The following is a 20,060-nucleotide window of genomic DNA, read 5'->3' on the forward strand; positions in this document are numbered from 1 at the left end:
ACGCACAACTATTCCAAGTTCTGTGTTTTTAGCTGTCTTTTATGAAATCAAGAAGTTCTAGTAATACCCAATATTCCTTCACACCACTGAGACGTAGTAGCAAAGCATGGGTTTGATTTACATATCATAGAAATTTAATTTGCTTAAACTGATACGTATTCAGAGGCTTTAAACTCCTCCTCATCAGTGAGTTTTACAGGAAGAGCAATACTTACATTGTACTCATTAACAAGAGTTGATTTACTACCACAAAGGTGTTGGCATTTCAAAAGCATCACTGCAAATGAAAGACTAATGCTGTAAGAGACTGAATTTCATTAGCAAGGAAACTTGTCAATCTTTGATTAAATTACTGATAAATAGTGTTTTAGGAAACACTCAGTAGTGTCGCCAGTAAAGCACAAGGAAATCCTCCAAGTAAGGATTTGCATTTTAGAAGAGAATGCCTGGAGGATGTAGCATATTTATGAGTTAGATGCATGTTCCAACAACTAAGAAAATAATTTTGTCACTCAGCCTCATTTTTCAGTTCTGCTGTCTGAATAAAGAGCGAAGAAGATTACGAGGTTAAGAGCAAGTATCAAGGAAGCTGTACATTATTGCAGTTTTCCATCTTCACAAAGTGAGGCTGACTTTCTTCCTTCCCAGTGCCAAAATTTTTTAGCTGTCTGGCAAAATCTGGATGCTCTACTTCCCACGAAGAGATGAATGTTGTTAAGACTTGAAGCCCACCAGGACAACAGGAAAGTGTTTGTGGTTACTCATGAGCCAGAAAACAGACCAGCCAGGAATTCTTCTGCGGCTCTGTCACTGAACAGGAGGGCATGGGATGGTCTGTGTCCACATGGAGGAATCTCCTCCTGCCTCCGAACAGTATGTCAGCATCCAAACTAATTCCTGGGAATGGTGCTGGGCCTCTGCCAAGCCCAGAACCATGTAAGGTTGTTGCTAGGAGCTGCTAGCTGCTTTGGGCCAAAAAGTCACTTAAAGAGAAGTTTCAAACATCACTGTCCCAGTGCTCAAACCTGTGCTGTAGCCCCACTTAGTTACAAGCATGGAAGTAACGTGTCTGCCCTTCTCAACTAATCAGACTTGGTTAAAGGCATCAACCTAAGAGTAAGTTTGTGTAATGGGAGTCAATGGGAAAATAGGGATGGGCTCCAAAACTGAATTCATGCTGGAAGAAACTGGCAATTCCTGTTTCTTTTCTCTTAATGAAATAGGAAAGCATTATTTCACACAAGTTTAAGGAAAAAATGCAGTACCCCACTGACTTGCAGAGCCTGGGGGCCCTAGATACTAGCAGCATTGGGGTCCAAAGAAGGGCAAAAAAGCTGGTAAAGGGTCTAGATAATGAGTCTTATGAGAAGTGGCTGAGGGAGCTGGGATTTTCTAGTCTGGAGAATAGCAAACTCAGTGGGGAACTCTACAACTGAAAGGAGGCTGCACTGAGGTGGGAGTCAGTCTCTTCTGCCCTGTCTCAAGTGAAAACATAAGAGGAAATGGCCTTAAATTGCACCAAGGGAGATTCAGATTAGTTACTAGAAATATTTTTTTCACTGAATGAGTGGTCAGGCATTGGAGTAAGTTGCCCTGAGAGGTGGTGGAGTCCCTGTCTAGGAAGTGTTAAAAAGGCATCTGGATGAGGCACCTGGGGATATGGTTTAGAGGTGAATATGGTGGTCCTGCATTGATGACTGGACTTGATGATCTTTAAGATCTCTTTCAACCTTGATGATTCTGTGATTCTGAGAAAACTGACAGCTGAAGAGGAACCAAGAAGGAGAGAGAAGGGGATGTACTTTCTCCTTTTCAGGCATGCTAAGGCAGGGACAATCTAGTCTGTATTTGGCTGAACTACGGAAGAGCTTTAAATTGTGAAACAGAAATTTCTTCAGTGAATCAGGGTCAAGCACTGGAACAGACTGCACAGAGAAGTGGTTGAATCACCATCCCTGGAAGTGTTCAAGAAACATGTGGCTATGGCACTGTGGGGACATGGTTTAGTGCTGAACACAGCAGTGCTGTGCTAACAATTGGATTCAATGACCTTAGAGATCTTTCCCAAACTTAAAAATTCTATGACTCTGTGATTCTAAAAATCAAATTTGCTAAACAGACATTCCAAATATAAATGTTTACTGGATTATTTGAACAATAAATACAACAAATTAACCTCTAGCTCAGAATAAACTGTAAACAATGAAAGGCCCTTATAGCAGAGAATTTTAAGACCAAACCCAAAATTCATATAATGAAAAAATATCACCAAGAACTACATAAAAATAAAATCAAATGATCTAGCTACTAAAATACACATATGTGCTCAAAATCTTGTGGGAATCAAATATTCCAGTAAAAATAAAGGGAGAGATGGAAACACAAGTTTCTTATTATCACACTTCATATGTTATAAAAGCTAAGAGTTAACTTATTTTTGGCAAAGGGACAAAGGTTGCACAATACCCTGGCTTACACAAATATTTTCTATTGTTGAATGCATCTTAAATGTAGCTTGTCCTATATTAACTTTATGCACACAGTGCACCATGAGGTCTAAGAGTGTCCCAAAGATCCCTGTGTTTCAAAACACTGATGAATAGAAAGCTGCCAGCATCCGGTGAGCCAGGTGTAAAAATGTTACTCAAAAACTTACAGTTTAATTGAAACCAGATAAAATAATTTGAGCAATAAAGACTACAGATTTTGACCCAACAGATGTTGTCACTTTTGGACAAATTAATGCACATGGTATTTTCTAGAATGCTCCTTCCTGAAAATATCTAAGATTTCTCTCAAAAAATGCTCTTGTTTATAATCACTAAGTGAAATATGCCTGTAGAAATATATCAGGTTATCCTCATGTTTCACATTTTTAGTTCATTTTTCCTGTAAAGGAAGAAAAAGTTAGGTGTGCAGTGGAGATGGTTATGAAGAAGTGGATATGCATATATTAACCACATACATTACATATATTAACCACACGCATATATTAACCCCAGACTTCATGTCACCACTAACATGGCACTTCCTTCCACTGAAGATTTTATAAAGTAAAGGAAGAGGCAATGATTTATTAAGAGTGAATGTTTAAGAATAAAAATTCCTATTCTCCATTTATCAGCCACTAGTAGAGTGAGTTATTACTGAGCATAGTTTGCTATTTCCAGAGGGCAAGGCCATGATCCTGCTTCAGCCTTCGTACTGCTTCACAGTGACAAAGTAAAATGTTCAGAAATACAGAACGTGCAGTAACAGCTCTCACTCTCATTAAGTTACACAAACAAGACCGAGTTGCAGAAGCAGTGATATTTGTATTAAATTTTAAAATCAATGTCTTTCATAGTACTATTCCCCACAATTTATATTACTATTCATTCCCATACATTTTTCCATGTCTAACCAGCAACCTGTTCACCTCAAGATAAGAAATCACTGTAAAAATCACAACCAGTCTTAATTTTTGGTGTAATACATAATGCAATTGCCAAATATCTAGTGATCTGATTATAAATTATTTAAAGATGAGAACAAGGAAGTCATAAATATATTTCCCACCATTATTAATTATTTATATTCCAAGGGCATTAAAGATCCAAATTCAGACTCAGATTTACACCAATTTGCTTTATTCTATGTTACTAGGATCAGCCTTTTTTTTTGTTTGTTTGTTTGTGCATAGTGGAATAGAGTTTCCACAGGAAATACATGGCATTACCCATAGGCTAAGCACGTGCACTGCTTTGCTAATAAAGTAACGCCCATTCAAGAAGGTTCATGTACCTGAAGCTCTGATGCTCGTTTCATCATCTCCAGGGTGATGTAGCAACCAATAGAATGCGCAATCAGTACCAGCTTTATATCTTTTGATACATTCTTTTTGAGGAAGTTCAGTTTATGCTCTACTTGTCCGTTAAGTCCAAAAACATCCTCTAGCTCCTTAATATCTGTGTCTGAAACACAAAAGAAAAGAAGTCCTTTGGTTCAGTGAAAGAAATTCCAGGTATGTCTTTTTTTCCCCCACACTTCTTTGTAAAACACTGAAATAAACACATACATTAATTGTAAAATCCCCAAACAAACCAAACACAAAAAAACCCCCCACCAGACTTAAAAATTTAATTTTCAGTTACCACCACTGGAAAATACAGACTGATAAATCACATGCACAGGACGTAAAGCCTTATGTGCAGCTTGGGAGCCAGCAAAAGATACGTAAACACATGGAGATTCCATAGCACATCATCCACTATTTTGATCTCCTTCATTCGGAACAAGACCAAACTCAGGGCATTAGATCAAGCTTAAACCAATCCAAATTTACATTGAAAGATCAGGACCTACAAGAGCAATACTGCCCAGGAATGGGTCCCTCCTTGCAGAAGACAAGCTACCATATATGTCATCATGCACTAACAACCTTCGGGTACTCAAAATCTCCTGTCTTAAAGATGCACAAAAATGTCCCATGGAATGAGGAAAAATAGGAAATGCCTATGTGTCAACACAAAATACCAGCACCTACATAAAATATCCCTGTTAATGCAGGTTCTCATCATTGTCAATTCAGCTGAAAAGAGGAAAATCAAGTTAGAGCTTCATGGTTCTAGATTACTGTACTGTTAATTCCTGTTTTGCCAGGGACCTTCTAAGGGAGCTTGGGCAATCCCTCATGATGAGGACTTGGCTCCTTGCTTCCTGGCCAGTCAACAAGACAAACTGAACTGGTGTCTGTAAGAATATACAGCAATTCAGTATCTTTAACTCTTGCTTATTACAAGAGTGGCATCTATCTGAAGTTCCTGAGTCTAAGGGGGTTCACAGCTCTTTCATCTGCTAGAAAAGTGCTCTTTACCCACTAAGCTAAACACTATGTTAAGGATACACCACTCCAGTTTATGCTGGACTATTCTATTGACATGACTGTAAGAAGAAATACTAAAAAAAAGAATAAAAGAAAAGAGACAGAAAGCATGAAGGAATGCATGCCTCTGTCTTACCTAGATGAGATGGAGTATCACTTAATCTCTTAACTCATGCTATTACCTCAGGTTTCAATTTCATACTCCAGATTAAACCTCTGATATTTTATGCTCCTTACAGGTCAACTTGCAATGCAGTTTTAGTCTGACGTAAGCTAAATCTCCTGGCAGCACGGTTCAGACACACAATGGGGACCAGCTCATTACTGAGCCATGGTCCTACACATGGCTCCTAGGTCCCTGGCAAAAGCCACCCACCTCTAACAACTCAGGAGCAGCTAACAGAGAGTGCACACACAGCCCTAACTGGCCCACCAAGGTGTTTAACTTCCCACTTGATGTCTTTTGATGTGCTCCGGAACAGCTCCCTGTGTGAAAAATAGAGGTGGAAGAAAGTATCCATCAGGCAAAGACACCGTAAATACATTAAAAACACTGAAATGCATTGAAAAACTGCTGTAAGTCAGAATCATAGTCCTATTTCAGATTGTTCTGCACTTGCTTGAGGAAAGAGGTTAACTATGAGTTAACTGCCTGTGCCTATGACTGTCAGTGCTTTAATTTGTACACAGTAAATTTGGTGGCACCTGGACCGTAACCTCAAATACCAAAAATTACTAACACTGCTGTACTGAAGTTATTGGGAGGTTGATAGTGACAGTACTATTTGGTAGCCCAAAAGGGCTGGCACTACATAATCTTTTTGATCATCTGTATGAAACATAACCTTTAGAAGCAAAATAATTGCTCACGATGGCTCTTTTCTGAGTTTAAATTATTACCACCAAAGTCCCAACAAAGTTGTTCTTCAGTTAAACTAGTATTTCTGCTAAAACTATTGATGATCATATCCCAGCATAATTCAGAGTAATTTACTCAAAATGAAAATGGGTTTACCAAAACACAACCAAGAAATGCAAAATTGGATGAGAAGTGATATTTTGTTTACAAGGCTTTCTACAAGTAACAGAAAACAAAGAGTTTGTTCTATTTTATGAAACCCTAAATAAACGCCCGAGTCCAACACATTGTTTTTAAACTTAAGTTTCTATTTTTAGCAAAAGCTGCCTTTCCTACATTTAATTACACAGCAGCTCAGCCTCATGCGGGAATAGTTTGTCTACATCCCAAGTCTAATTACAGGTATATATAACACAATAAATGCCAGCCTACTAGAAACATGATGGCCCATTGGATACAGCAACAAGTGAAAGAGTAAGTTATATTGAGTATATATGTATTACTGCGTGTTGGGTTGAGCAGGTCAATTGTCCCTTGTAAACATTTGCTGTCATTTCCATACTGTTTCACTCAGGCACTGACATCTCAGTAGTTTATCAGCACATCTTTTAATGTTTTACATTTCATTTCAGTTCTTGAAATACATGTTTTCAGCTTATTTTCCAGTTAGAGCAAAGGAAAAGGAGGCAAAGTAGGTGTATAAATCTTCTAGACAACTTTTCATGGTTCACAAGATCCCAGAAACCAAGCAGGAAACAAGACAAATTTTTATTTGCATTATTCAGTCTCATGAGGTTAATGGCTTTTCCCTACGTGAATTCAGCATCTGCTGAAAGAGTTGCTGGAGACTGCTGTCATGAAATTAATAAAGAGCACAGCAGAGACAGTCTAGGCCCATCTCAATATTTTCCAAGTTTAGATAATTATGTCAGACACAGTTAATTATTTAAGACATTACATACCTAATTTAATGTTTATTTACCTAATAAATAGCAGCGTAGACATTCTGGCCAGCATATCCATAGCTATTACTGACTTCAGCAGAGATGTGCCTGTTCAGAATCAGCTGTGCTGCCAAAGCAAGAACCCTCAAGAAGGACATAGATGGGGATTGAGAATAAAGTGAAAATGGCTTTTTCTTCCTTGCATTGGGCCAGACTCAAGTTTAGGACTCAAGCACACTCAACTCAAGCCTGTGCACCAGTGTTCCCTTAAGGAAGGCAGGGAGAGCAGAGCCTGCAGAAGCGATTTTTAATTGGATGGGTCAGTTGTGATTGATGATGATCATGGACACTCGTTCTACTGTGGGCCAAATCACCCTCAGCACAGCCCTGCTCACACACTCAGAACAAGGATGCTCTGATTCCCTTGGCTACTGGCCTGTGTTACATACACAGAGAACCTCTCTGAGGCTGCAAGCGAGTCCCGACAGCCAAGGCTGACCCCGGAGAATTGTTTCAGCTGTTTAATACAACTTTTCCTTTTCTTCTGAAATACTGGTTTATTGCCAAATCCAATCACCTTGGCACTATTCCTAGAGAAGCCACACTGGGGAATGAGCATGCAGTGTGGGGTCTGGTAATCCCCATGCAAAACTCTCATCATGGACTGACCCCATGCTTCTCAGGTGAAGCTCCAGCATCACGTCACCCTGTACTGAAATATGCATCCTATTTGACATCTGGACAAATATAAAATTGTCCACGCCTTGTGTCACTTCATGCTTCCCCAACACAAATGCTACACTTCTAATAGTCCAAAATGTGCAAGAGCTGGGCTGCGTCACAAGTTTGAAAGATTTATTTATTTATTTTACAGAATAAAATTGCCCAGGGATTATCCAAAATCAACATGAATTTCTTGGGTGGAGAAGCTTAAATGGATTCTTTGTATAAGCAAACAGACTTGCACAAACACACTGGCAGTCAGCACTCCAGTGGCTCTACATCAAAGAAGGGACCAGAGTGACTTCACCTCAGGTGTGGAATATATGCCATGGTTGAAGGAGAGCTCATTTAAGCAGTTTTCAGATAGTAGAAATTATACGACTTGTACCTTATACTGCAAACACCCCACCTGGGCCAAGACAGGATTTTAAGACTTTATTTAACTGGTGTATTAAAAGAAATACTGTATTTCTTTATTTTCTTTGGCAAAGCATTCATTTTCTGATGTGCTTTCAGAAAAACAAATGCGCCATCACTTTAATGAATCTCTTTTTCTGACCTCTGCTAAAACTACAGGCAGAAAACAATGATAGATTAAAATAAAGTGTTTGCTCTAAGATTAGTCGACAAGTTAATCTTGCTAGGAAAGAGGACTTTGGTTTTCAGGGAAATAACAGAAAACGTGTTTGTTTGTTTTTCTGCTGTGCATGCAAGGGAAATTCTTATGCAGAAAATAAAAAAAAATCATAGCAGTTACGTGAGCAGACTTCAGGCTGGCAATTTATAAAAGTTAGCCTTCCATTAAAAAGTCTGCTAAATCACAGACTTCTTTTTACTGGATGATTCAAAAAGATACCAGAGGCCTGACTTTCTAACAGCACCCTCAAATTTCTGCAGACCTTTGTACTTCCCAAATTTCACAATTTTACATGTCCAAACTCCAAACTGCCCTGGGCACAACAGGTGACGGAATATTTTTGCTCAGTACATGTGGATGGACACTTGTCCACTTCTCATGGAATGACTCTGAAGTCTGTCCCAAGATCAGCTCATAAACAAGGCCTCTAAAGGACTCATGAACAAGGAAGGAACCACGTGAAAAGGTGACCTGTGATTACATATCATGAAGGAAAGGGAAGTAAAAACCACTGCTCTACCTGCACTGTTATCTTCCTCTTCCAGGAACCATTGAGTCTAAGAAGTGGTAGCAGTATATCTAAGGACAAACTTCAATGAATCACTTCTATAAACTCGTGTGGTCAAGAATTTTCAGAACTGGACCTTTTGCAGGGTAAGGACAAGTAAGTGTCTGGAGACTGAACTAGGGGGTAGCTTAGGAACACATTTATCCCTCTGCATCCCCACCAAATACCCCAAGTAAAACCAACATATTGGGCCAAGTGTTTTAGATTTTACATGCCACCTCCTTTTTCCACTACAAACACATACACAAACCCTAGTGGAAGGAGCAGCAGTTTCAACTGAATAACTTGTGTTTAGATAAAGCAACACCTGGAAAGTTTTTATCTTTTCCTTTATGTAGTGACAGGCAGATATTACAATTGAATCACTTAGATTAGCTGTGAAAATGATGTGCATAATATGAAGTCTAATTCTGGAAATTAAATAATTTGATTGCTTTTTGTGTTATAGCAAAAGACAATAATTCCCTAAAACTGAATGATGCCATTTTAAAGTGTTTAAATAAAACTGTAAGCTTAAAAATTGAGACTTAAGGTTTGTAGGTCTAGTATGGCCATTCCCTAAAGATATATTGCTCAAAGCCTGAATGTTTCACCCAATCTTTCATTTGATTAGTGAACCATGGATAATTTGTATCAGCAAGCAATAAAATGCCAAAGAAATAGGATGGAAACCCTGAAAGAATGTTAAATAAATACTGAAGAACTCCTCCACCAAGAACCAGGACTTAAAGCATTGTGTTTTAGATTAACCCTTAGACCTTAGTCTGGCCGTAGCACCCTCAGGAACTGTTCATGCAACTTTTAAGATAAACACACCACTCATTAGTGTTTATTGGAGCAATTACTTTTTGTAAAGGTATCCTCCACAAATAAATTACCATTTACTCAAGATACTGAAGTGGTCATATGTATTATTTTCTTTACCAGAAAAATAACAAGACCTTATTTTACAAATTGAACTACTGATTTCCTTTGCTTTCTACACACCTATTGCTGGGACACTTGTTTAACACCTAATATGTTTTTCAAAGGAAGCTGTATTATAATTAAATTAGTACGAGTGTAGTCTGACAGAATGAACTAATAAACATGACAAATACTAAACCACAGATTTTTATTAAAAGCATACAGGAGCACCCTGAACTCTCTAAATTATCTCTTAGAAACTTGTTTTATTTTACATTCGCAGGCTTGCTTCCCTCTGTTTAGAGTAACTATTACCAAGTAATGATGAAGTAACAATACAAACTTTGAAGCAGAATTTTGTTGGTTGTCTCCAATTTTGGCAAGGCAAACACCACTAAAGAGTGTTTTATTTTGCAGTTCTACACCAATCAACATCTCCATTCCAAGCACTTTAATGAACATAAAGCAAATGTTATATGGGTGTTTTACATAATGTAGATGGTAAAGTTTTCTGTATTTCAATGACTGCATTTTGCAGTCAGTAAGTTGAATAACTGCAGAAAGTGCAACCTGTAAGAACTCTCAGCATCATACTATAAAGGGAGAAAACAAACAGTAAAACAAAATTACAAAAAAACCCCACACTTAGCAGGGTACAGGCTAGAGACCCATCACTGTGTAGGAGCAGATCTGAATTTCCAACATAAAATGACCACAAGGAACAAAAAGCAAAGAGGTCTGAGCCCACGAGAAGGTGACTGTCCATGCTATGTTTCTTGTTTCTGGACATACTGAAGCCAAGTGCAAGGCTCTGTCAATGCCCCCCACTTACCCACACAAACAAAACTGCACGTTTCAACAAAACTTTCTTTTATACAAATTAACAATGGAAGAAAACCAGAATAATGATGTTCTACACATCACCAAGAATGAGTAGATGTAGTATAGATGGTAAAGGAAAGGACAGTGGAAATTGTGTGAGTATTGAAGGGAACAAAAACAGATGAGTATCACTTCACACGCATTGATTCCATTGGTTATGACAAATGAGGTGCTGCACCACAGTAGGTAAGTCCAACAGTCACACCTATTGAAAACAGCACTTCAAAACCTTGGGAAGTTCAAACAGATACAAATAGAGAAAGAAGTACTGAGAGCAAACAAGGGAGAGACGAAGTTTGGAGCAGAGTAAAACAGCTGGCCAAGGAAGACAACCCATGTTATTTCACAGACAGGAAATAAAAAGAATTATTTTCAAAGTAAGAGAAAATGAGAAGGCAGACACCATGATGCTAAGAGAAGGAAAAGGGAAAATACAAGGAGCTGAGAGGGCACTTATACAACAGCCCAAGCTACAATACAGAATCTGTACTTCACAGGGATCGGACAGATTGATAGGCGACATTTTCTGAAGTGTTTGATGCTTCTACTGAATTCAAGCTGTAACTTTTTATTTGCCAGGCCAGTCCCAATTTTTCTTGAAAATCCATCCCAAAATTTTATTCAGTACTGTGATATCAACTAAGAATGACATGCTCAATTAAGTATGACCCTTCAGAATAATACCAAAATAACACTAATGCCCTTCCTGTTGCACAGCTCCTATAAAGGTATTAGGAGGGCATTCAGTAAACCTAGTCCTTTTTCTTTACCCTTGTGTATATTCATCTTGGATGACACTGTTTCAATAGAAGTATAAAGGGAAGTGTACGTTTCTATGTTCATTTGTCCATTTGTCCATAGAAATGTTAAATTTAATACCCAGATCCAAATTATGTAACAACAGCATCCTTTTTATGAGTAAATGATCCACTTAGGCAAGCATAACATTTTTCCATCCTTCATCTGTATCCCTCAAAACTGATGGATTATAAGAAGCCTTCGAAATTATTATCTTATATTCCCTGCTGCTGTACACTGGTGTCACAGTGCTGACTGCAAAGAGCTGTGTTAGTTTATGCCAGCAGAGAACACGACTCCCTGCTAGCAGCGCTGAGGGCTGTAGCACAGCACGTCTGCAAAATATTCTGCAATGCAGTGCTACCTCACAGGACTCAGCCAACACTCCCAATGCTACCCTGCCTTGAAAAATCTTGTAACTTGTGCCTGGGCTCCTCTTCACACAAGGAGTGTGACCTGACAGCAAAGGGAACCAGCCACAGAACAGTGATTCCCAGCACTGACCCCCACTGGCAAAAGAGAAATGGACAAAACGGCATGTGCAAAAGTCTGAATTTATGAAATCAGTGGCAAAGCTGAGGAGAGCAAATAGAATTTCACTTTGTAATTTGTATAAATGTAGCAGGTTTCTTTATCAGTTGCCGATGCTTTAAATAACCATTTGCATATGCTGTGCAGTGCAAATTTTGTATCTTTGGGGAGGAAACACATTTTTGTCAAATGACTACTTTAAATTCTGATTTATATCTTTTCTCCTCTAGTGTTCTGTTACACTGTTTAAAAATTAATTTTCTGTTACCAAGATAGCAGTTTCCTTTTTAACCTTCCTGAAGAAAATGCTGAAGGTTTCTTTCTTAGCCACCCACCTGAACTGCCCAGAACACAACTATGGCAACATGCCCAAGGTTCTACTGTGATGGCTTTATTCTACTCGGAGTTTTACCTGATAGCTGAAATAGAGACTGAAGTGCCACCAGTACAAAACTGAGTACTTAAAGGGGTTACAAGCAAGCTGGAGAGGGACTTCTACAAAGGCAGGGAGTGATAGGACAAAGGGGAATGGCTTTAAACTGGAAGAGGGCAGGTTTAGATTAGACATAAGAAATTCTTTACTGTGAGGGTGGTGAGATACTGGAACAGGTTGCCCTGAGAAGTTGCGGACACCCCATCCCTCAAGAACAGGCTGGACAGGGCTTTGAGCAGCCTTACCTAGTGGAAGGTGTCCCTGCCCATGGCAAGGAGTTGAAGTAGATGATCTTCAACATCCTTTCCAACACAAACCACTCTAACACCTGCCATTACAGATGAATAAGGGATTTTTTGGTCTTCATTTTGCAAAGGTGAGAGGTCCTACATGGAAAGTAAATCAATTCACCACAAACAGTTCTAGAGTCACGGTTGGACAAAGTTTGGTTTCCTCACTCATTTACATTAGCAGACATTGAAGCAACAGCTCAATACAAACACTTTGAAACTGCCTGAGGCTTTATAGTATAGTTTATATAAAAAGACATCAACTGAGTTTGACCTGCACTCTAGACATAAACAGCTCCAAATATGATCACGTAGAGTTTTATGCTGAAGTGCATTCAGAAACACTGAAATTGCCCTCTTTGTGATTAACTGAAAAATAGAACTTGTTCCTCTAAATCATGTAAACCATAGCACATAAGTCAGTGGAGTCTCTTGACAGCAAAGACTCAGCAATAATATGTTTGAAATGATAGTTCTGTTCTGAAAAAACTGACACTACAATGGCAATCCCTGAGAATTGTCATTATCTGTTCTAATGTTTAACCCAATGGGGAATTATTTGGCAACTAAGTGGTCACCTGACCACACCAGTAATCCAATAACTGTAGTAAATTAGATTATTTTAATAGATGTATTAATCCACAAAACCTAAAATTCAGCCTTTACAAAGGTAAGAATATGTCTGTCTTAAAGAAAGAGAGTAGTGCCATGTGGTATCAAAACTAGAAAAAATAAAAACTTAATCCAGCAAACAGTAATTACTGATTATTTAAGAATGAGGCAAGAATGAGGCCATTTGCAGTTACTTTTTCTGCACACTGTACCTTACAGTTTCCTGTATTTCCCTGAAATGCCTACATTGCTGCTTAAAGAAAGGGAACTCCTAAAACCAAAACAAACCCAGAAAGGGTTCATGTTCCAAACCTGATTATTTTTAGACTCTGGAACTATGTTGTGCATTACTGACAGCTCCTCAATCTCCCAGCTGTAGACCAATGTCAATTAAAAATAAAAATGTCTTTAAACAGTGGACTGATCTCATCAAGATCTGCACCATTTGTTGCAAGTTTTGTGGGAATCAAAATTAAATCAAAGGTCTCTATCATAAATTAGAAATGCTAAATGAAACTATTGATCAGCTTTCTTCCGGCAGCCAACCTGTGTACTGAATAAACTATAAAAACAAATCCACACCTGTTACACCTTCAGACATGAGGATTATTCCCTGCTATGGGGATACTTCATTGTCATTCTGTTAGCAGAAGACATTGTCATTCTGTTAGCAAGAATATCTTTCAAACTGAGTTGGGTTAAAAGATTCCTAAGCATTCTCCCTGGGGAAAATAATCTGAATTGTCTCAATACTGTGTTTATTAAATTATGTTAGGTTTTTACTTTCCCTTTACCAGTATAATAAACATTTAAACGAGCCACTCTCAAACATCACAGCACTGGTCATCCCAGAGAACTGTGATATGCCTTCAAAAGTCAGGACACCAGACTATGTAACTGTTACCTCTTCACCAGGTTCACATTCTTGGACACCTTTTCCCCCCCGCTAAAAGCCACCTTCATCTAAACAGAAATGGTGGTATCAGCTGGAGAACATATCTATGACATGGGATGAAATGCAGAACATAACCCATAAACAGTTTCAAAACCTACATCCAAGGTTTCCTGGAGTGCAGTAAAGACATTGTGCTCTCCAGTGGATGAATTATTTTTTTTCTTTAACATCTTGCTTTCTGGATAAAGATCCAGAAGACTGTATCATGTTTCAGAAGTTGCTCCTTTTAAACCCATCTTTAAAAATAGAATTATATTACTGTTATTTGTAGGTGTGGATGAAAAATTCCAGTTCTTTTAACCAAGGAATTAGTTGAATAAAGTACTAGAATGGATTAGAAAGTTCTTCATGGACATTTTTTAATAGTATTCCAATAGAAAATATGTCAACAGACTCAGTGGAAAACCTTGAAAGAAACAGAGAATGCAGAGAACTTACTTTTCATCTAGCCATAAGAAATGTAAAGACAAAGTCCTATTCCTTGTTATGTCAACAAAAATTAGTCACTACTCCATCAAACTCAACGGAATATAGAGACGCATTAAGTGCTACCAAAACAGCTTCATAGTGTTTAAATGATCTTTGCAAATAAATACACGGCTGCTAAGGTATGATAATATGAACACTTTAAATTGTTATCATTTTGGATGGCCAGAAAAGAAAACAAAGAGCAACTTAGAAATACTTCATATATAACAAAATTTTATTTTTGTTTTGATTTTGAATGGAACAAGACTTTTAAACACATGCTTAAAATAAAGCAGGACTGATAAAGTCAATGCCAAATGCCAAGATTTCACTCTAAGGATGTATTTGCATAATTATGGGCATGGTTACGGGACCTACATGAATAATTAACTGAATGTGGTTTAAAGGAAAGAAGTAAACGGAGTAGTGCAGCATCCCTAGGGCTGCTTACTTTTCACACATTTAGATTTCAAGCATTCCAGTGGGTTCATAACATGAAATGACCATTTGTTTCCTTAAAATAGACACTTAGCATTAAAGCCGTACACTAAAATTCAGATCTTACCGGGCAAAGACAAAAACCTCAACATTTAAACACCTCATAATAACTTTTACATATGCACATACACTTCCTTCCTTAGGTTGCCTTTTCCAAGACAAGTAAGGAATAAGGTTTCTGGGCAACAGCAGTTACTGGATCAGGAGGGGCAGCAGGACTGCACTGCAGTGAGCTGACAGCTCCTGTCCCATCCTGTGCAAACAACCAGTCCCTCTGGGCACACTCTGACCTAGGATCCCTTGCTGCTGACAAACACCATGTGGGGAGCTCCATGGGATTAATCAGCGCCAAGACCAGCTCCGAGAACAGGAACCTTCCCCCCCTTATACATTAAAAATATTACACTTTGGTATGAAATAGTTGTGAAACCAGCAAAATTCTACCTGGATGGCATGCTTGAAACTTGGGGTTTTTAATGTATCTACAGAATGATACCACTAGACTGGGAGACATATAAATCTGCATTAAAGTTAAGTAGAATTTTAATGTGTTCTGGGACATAAACATGACTACAGAGTTCTCTGGGTGTGTAATATAGAAATACAACTGACTACGCCTCAAAGGAACTTACATTAAAGATAATTAATCTTTCAATGATTCTCAGATATTTTAATTTATACACTTAGGAAGCAAAAAATGTTTAAAATAGAAATTAATGTGAATTAAATGTGTGTAATGTGAATTAAATGAGTATATGCATAAGCTTAAAGTATGCATGTGAGGTGCCAGCCCAGCTGCCTTCCTACTGCTTTTCTCCCTATGTATGTATGTATATATAAATATGCAAGACAAAAACGCTTTTTAAACACAGCTATCACTGCGTACCTCAATGTGGCCACATATCTGCTGCTATAACCAACCAAACAGGGCTGAAACACAGATAAGGATTTGCTGGTCAAAAAACTTCTGAGTATGACAGAGATCAATTCTGAAGCGGTTTTGAACAGAGCAGAGACAGCCAGTATCTCTGATCCACCTGATTCAGCAGTGTAGGTATTCCCCATCATCAGCAGTCGCTAAGAACATCTATTCTACTTAAAATAAATTAATCACAAGCCAGGAAAAACTACCAAATGCATTTGGTATCCCTGTGCCTGTGTAAGTTCTGTCCCTGGAAATGTTTAAGGCCAGGTTGGATGGAGCTCTGAGTAACCTGGTCTAGTGGAAGTTGTCTGTGTGTCAGGGGCATTGGAACTAAATGACCTTTAAGGTCTCTTCCAACCCAGGCCATTCTATAATTCTGTGATACACAACAACAAGGACGAGTCCCTATTTTTAGGAGCCCAGTTCTTGGTTCCATGACCTCCTCCTCTCCTGTTTGCAGCAGAGCAGACCACAATCCCACTCCCTGCCAGCACCACACGTTCATGGTGGCACAACATCTCCAAGGGCACTGAAGCAAATGCTTACACAGAAGAAGTGTTATTGGAAAAGTACTCTTAGCTACTATTCATTCCACTTAGCAAGTGGAAAGCGGCAAGAGTGCCAACTCCATCTGATCAGCCAGCTCTTCCTGGACCACAAGCAAGTGTCCTGGGAACCACCAGTGCCCCACAGGCCACAGTTTGGGAATCACGGTCCTAAATAACTCATAACCCTCTTTTTACGGAACACCACGCTCTTTGTCCTGCTCAGGCTACTATTTTAAGCTCTTTCCTGCCAGCACAGTGTATCATGATGGTAAAAACTTACGGGTCATATCTGCTAATCATGCCCACACTTCTATCTGTCATTTGGTGGACAACTACCTAGCAATTAACAAGATTATTAACTTGCTGGAGTATAAATTCAGTTTTACCCAAACAATTTCAGTCATTTTTTTTAGATTTATATTACTTGAACTTATATTACTCTCATAGTCAATTCTGCAGTTTCATTAGAAGCCAGAGAACTGCAAAAGCAAACTCCATTTAGATGAATTGCAACAACAGCCAAGAAGCAATATATCAAATAAATTTAAGCTACACACCACTTCCAAATTTTCCTGTAATGCTAGAATTTATTTTTTTTTTATGCACAACTTAATTTCAGTTCAGAACTTCACACTGATGGTACATTAACATTTTCGGTTCACATAATCAACGTCTTCACAGATAATTTATTATTCCTTCACCTCTGCTTTTCCCATACTGTTCCTTAGGATGTAACTTAGTTTCAAAATGGTCTGAAGGCCCTACTCCCCTTGTATAAAGAGAAAGCAATGGAAACACTCTCTTGATGGACTAGAAACCAATCATTACCTATCTCTTTTCACCAAGAACCATAACCCAAGGCTAGTTTAGCAGGTTTTAAGGACACACTATTATCTTCTACAGTCCATATAACATAAAAGATCAAACTAGAAATTTATTTTGTAAATTGACTATTAAGAATGCCACTCAAAATTCCCTGTCATTCAGAACAAAAAACATGCCTTGCTGAAATAAGAAGTATTTTTAATTTGACTGTGTATAGCTCAATACTCATCAGTACAGTTTATAAAGTTCTAGAGATTTATCTTGAACATAATTTATCATTTGACCAAATATTGTATCATTAAGTCATGAGTGCTGACTAGCTACTTATAAGGTATATGAAATTTTAACTTGTCAATTATGTCTCTTTAGTTGATTGAGATATGAATCACAGGATTCCATATTTCTGTAACACTTGGCAAACACAGACTATTACAACAAATAAATAATTTAATTTCGATTTCATTTTTCTTTACTCTCAGTCTTACTTTGCTACCAAAAGTAGTTTGTTATTGGCAGCCCTAAGGACAAACAAAACCAAGCCTTCAATCTTCTTGAAGGACATTGAGGTGCTGGAGCATGTCCAGAGAAAGGCAAGGAGCCGGGGAAGGGTCTGGAGCACGAGTCTGATGAGGAGCAGCTGAGGGAGCTGAGGGTGTTCAACTTGGAGAAAAAGAAGTTCAGGGAGGACCTTATTGCTCTCTACAACTACCGGAAAAGAGGCTAAAGCCAGGTAGGGGTTGGTCTCTACCAGGTAACAAGAGATACAACAAGGAAAAACGACCTCGAGTTGTGCCAAGGAAGGTTCAGGTTGGACACTAGGAAAAATTTCTTGACTGAAAGAGAGGTTAAGCATTGGAGCAGGCTGCCCAGGCAAGTGGTGGAACATCTGGTGGAACACTTCCACCCCTGGAAGTGTTCAAAAAACAAGTAGATGTGGCACCTCATGATATAATTTTGTGGGTATGGTGGTATTTGGTCAACTTGGACTTTATCTTGGTGGTCTTTTCCAACCTTAATGATTCCATGATTCTACTCTTATTTCTATCTGAGATGTTCTATTTCTTGTTTCTCATCAAGCCACAGCACATGTCCACAGAATTAAACCACTTTAAGACATGGCTATGTATGTACACCTGCTGTCTATGCATATGTATTATGCTAATTTTAAACAAAATAAGACAGAACTAGAAAACTATTCTCCTTTTTGTAATTTTGCCTACACCTAAGGATTGATGTTGGCCTGTTTTACGTTCACAGTAGTGTTCAAAACAAATGTCTTTTTAAAAACTGAGGAGAAGGATAAGGACACTGAAATGGAGGTATAACTTTTGTATTGTATTCACCAAGTAAAATTACTTTGCAAATTGTTTTGCACAGTGGATTTATTGCTGGAAGCAGAATTACACCAATGAAATGTTTAATTAATGGTGGGTGTCTCTGTGGAGCAGAGCTTGCAAGAGCTCTCTGAATAGAAGGATATCATACAGAAGTAGAAATGAAGAGTGTAGCTTTGTTCAGTTTCCAAATTGCTAAGGGATATCCCTCCAGTCAATTAGGAAGTAGTCTGTGACTGATGGCTGCTGTTGGAAAACTTGCTTTAGTCTTTATGAGCCTTTCAAAATCTACTTGAACTAAATGTAATCAAGCATATTATTCCCACATAGTTTTCTTCATTTTAGACCCCTTTACAGGCAGCATCATTCATAAGTCAAGTGCACTATTTAAATGCTTGCACACTCTAAGTCAGTGGTCTCCAAAGTGGGGTGTTTGCACAGTGGGATATAGGAAGAAAATGTCAGAAATGCTGAATCAGAAATCAGAAATGCTACATCACTGCAGCTTGACCATGTCCAGAGGACTTCCAACATTAATCAGCTTTCAGGACAGGATTCACTGCTGGTTCCCCCATCTAACAATGCTTGGAGCTGGCTACCATCTCTTGCTGGAGATCTGCTTGTCAAAAGACTCTTAACAGATACACAACCAACCTCTCCCCTGCAGACATCCCATACCCCAGCCTCAGAAAGACGTACTTGCTTCCAAGAAATTCACTGATTCAGTATAGCTATTTTACATGCACAGATAATTGAATCTCTCCTAACGTACTCAGTCTCTGAATTGGACATTTTATTTAAAAACGTACTTTTTAAACCTACTCTTCTCAACAGAAACACATTCTAGACCTTCTTCACTGTAACTTGTCTCTAACAACTGCCAACAGCAAACTCTCTTATTCTCTTAATAGCACATATTTGTCTGGCAAATCTAATTTAACTAAAATACTTCTTTAACTCACTCACTTCTCATACAAGTGTTCTGTGGAAATACAACGGAGACATTTAAAATTCATGTCAATCTGTTTTCAATAGGCACAAGTTTTGCCATTAAAATCAGAGGGGTGCAAACAACTGTATGCACAAGTTACAGTATTGTACCTTCTATCATTTCCATCCCACTAGGAGGTTTACAGTGTCCAGCATGGCTCACAACCCAGACAGGATACTGCTGGTTCAGTCCACAATATAAGGCCTGTATAAAGGTCCTGTAATAACCTGCCAGTCCAGGGTTACCTGCCAAAAAAAAAAACATACAAGCACAGTCAACATTAACCTTCCAACAGCAAGCAGTGTGCTTCAAAGCAAACTAAACAGCATTATACAGCAATTTGTTAATTTATTTTCTCTAGTACATTTCCAGTTTTTATTTCCCCAATGTTACGCGCTATGCTATTCAACTTGTTTAATTCCACTGACCAATGGCACTCATGGGAAGCATTCCACAGAATTGCTTCGAA

The 20,060-nt window shown here is 38.4% G+C and overlaps 1 protein-coding gene across 2 annotated transcripts in view; it reads right to left on the reverse strand.

Moving 5' to 3' along the window:
* LDAH (lipid droplet associated hydrolase) overlaps positions 1-20,060 on the reverse strand; it is a 112,552-nt gene that overhangs the window by 60,520 nt on the left and 31,972 nt on the right. The window contains exons 3-4 of one of the 2 annotated variants that reach the window (XM_039569422.1): positions 19,702-19,836; positions 3,784-3,953 (exon numbers count right to left, since the gene is read on the reverse strand). In XM_039569422.1, coding sequence (XP_039425356.1) covers positions 3,784-3,953; positions 19,702-19,836 — 305 coding nt within the window. The remainder of the gene's footprint in view (positions 1-3,783; positions 3,954-19,701; positions 19,837-20,060) is intronic. The other variant, XM_039569423.1, reaches the window with a different exon arrangement.

Source organism: Corvus cornix, chromosome 3 (assembly GCF_000738735.6).
Source record: "Corvus cornix cornix isolate S_Up_H32 chromosome 3, ASM73873v5, whole genome shotgun sequence".
Classification (NCBI taxonomy): domain Eukaryota; kingdom Metazoa; phylum Chordata; class Aves; order Passeriformes; family Corvidae; genus Corvus; species Corvus cornix.